The following is a 351-nucleotide window of genomic DNA, read 5'->3' as shown; positions in this document are numbered from 1 at the left end:
TGTAGTTGGAGTAGCTGAGGGCGGTGTGTCTCAGGACCTCGTCGTCCTGCTCCGAGTCGTGCTGGTCGGTCGTCCCGGGCTCTGCTGCTTCGTTGAGGCTCGGGCTTTGAGGGATAACGTTAGCTACCGCGCCGAAGCTGGGGCTCTGCGACACCGTGCCGCTGCTGAGGATTTCGCTCACCATGGACAAACTGCTCGCACTTTGGGAGACGATGCCGCTGTCTCTGCTTATTTCGGCGCTGGACTCCTCCAGGGGAGACAAGAGGCCCACCCTGTCAATCTGATGATGGTCCATGTCTCCTCTCTTTCTCGCGTCTCCTGCCGTGTTTTGCCCTGTCAACTGACTGACTA

At 59.3% G+C, this 351-nt stretch overlaps 1 protein-coding gene across 1 annotated transcript in view; it reads right to left on the bottom strand.

Annotated features, from left to right (window-relative positions):
• Positions 1 to 351, bottom strand: part of bloc1s4 (biogenesis of lysosomal organelles complex-1, subunit 4, cappuccino) — a 4,128-nt gene extending 3,777 nt beyond the window's left edge. Inside the window, exon 1 of the mRNA XM_023412079.2 lies at positions 1 to 351. This exon is cut by the window's left edge and continues 21 nt beyond it. Coding sequence (XP_023267847.1) covers positions 1 to 295 — 295 coding nt within the window. The 5' untranslated portion in view covers positions 296 to 351.

This window comes from Seriola lalandi, unplaced genomic scaffold (genome assembly GCF_002814215.2).
Source record: "Seriola lalandi dorsalis isolate HSWRI2012SDOR001 ecotype SW California unplaced genomic scaffold, Sedor1 jcf7180002054476, whole genome shotgun sequence".
NCBI classification, from domain to species: Eukaryota; Metazoa; Chordata; class Actinopteri; order Carangiformes; family Carangidae; genus Seriola; species Seriola lalandi.
The sequence above is the reverse complement of the archived record's forward strand: the minus strand, read 5'-3'. Positions and strand labels throughout refer to the sequence as shown.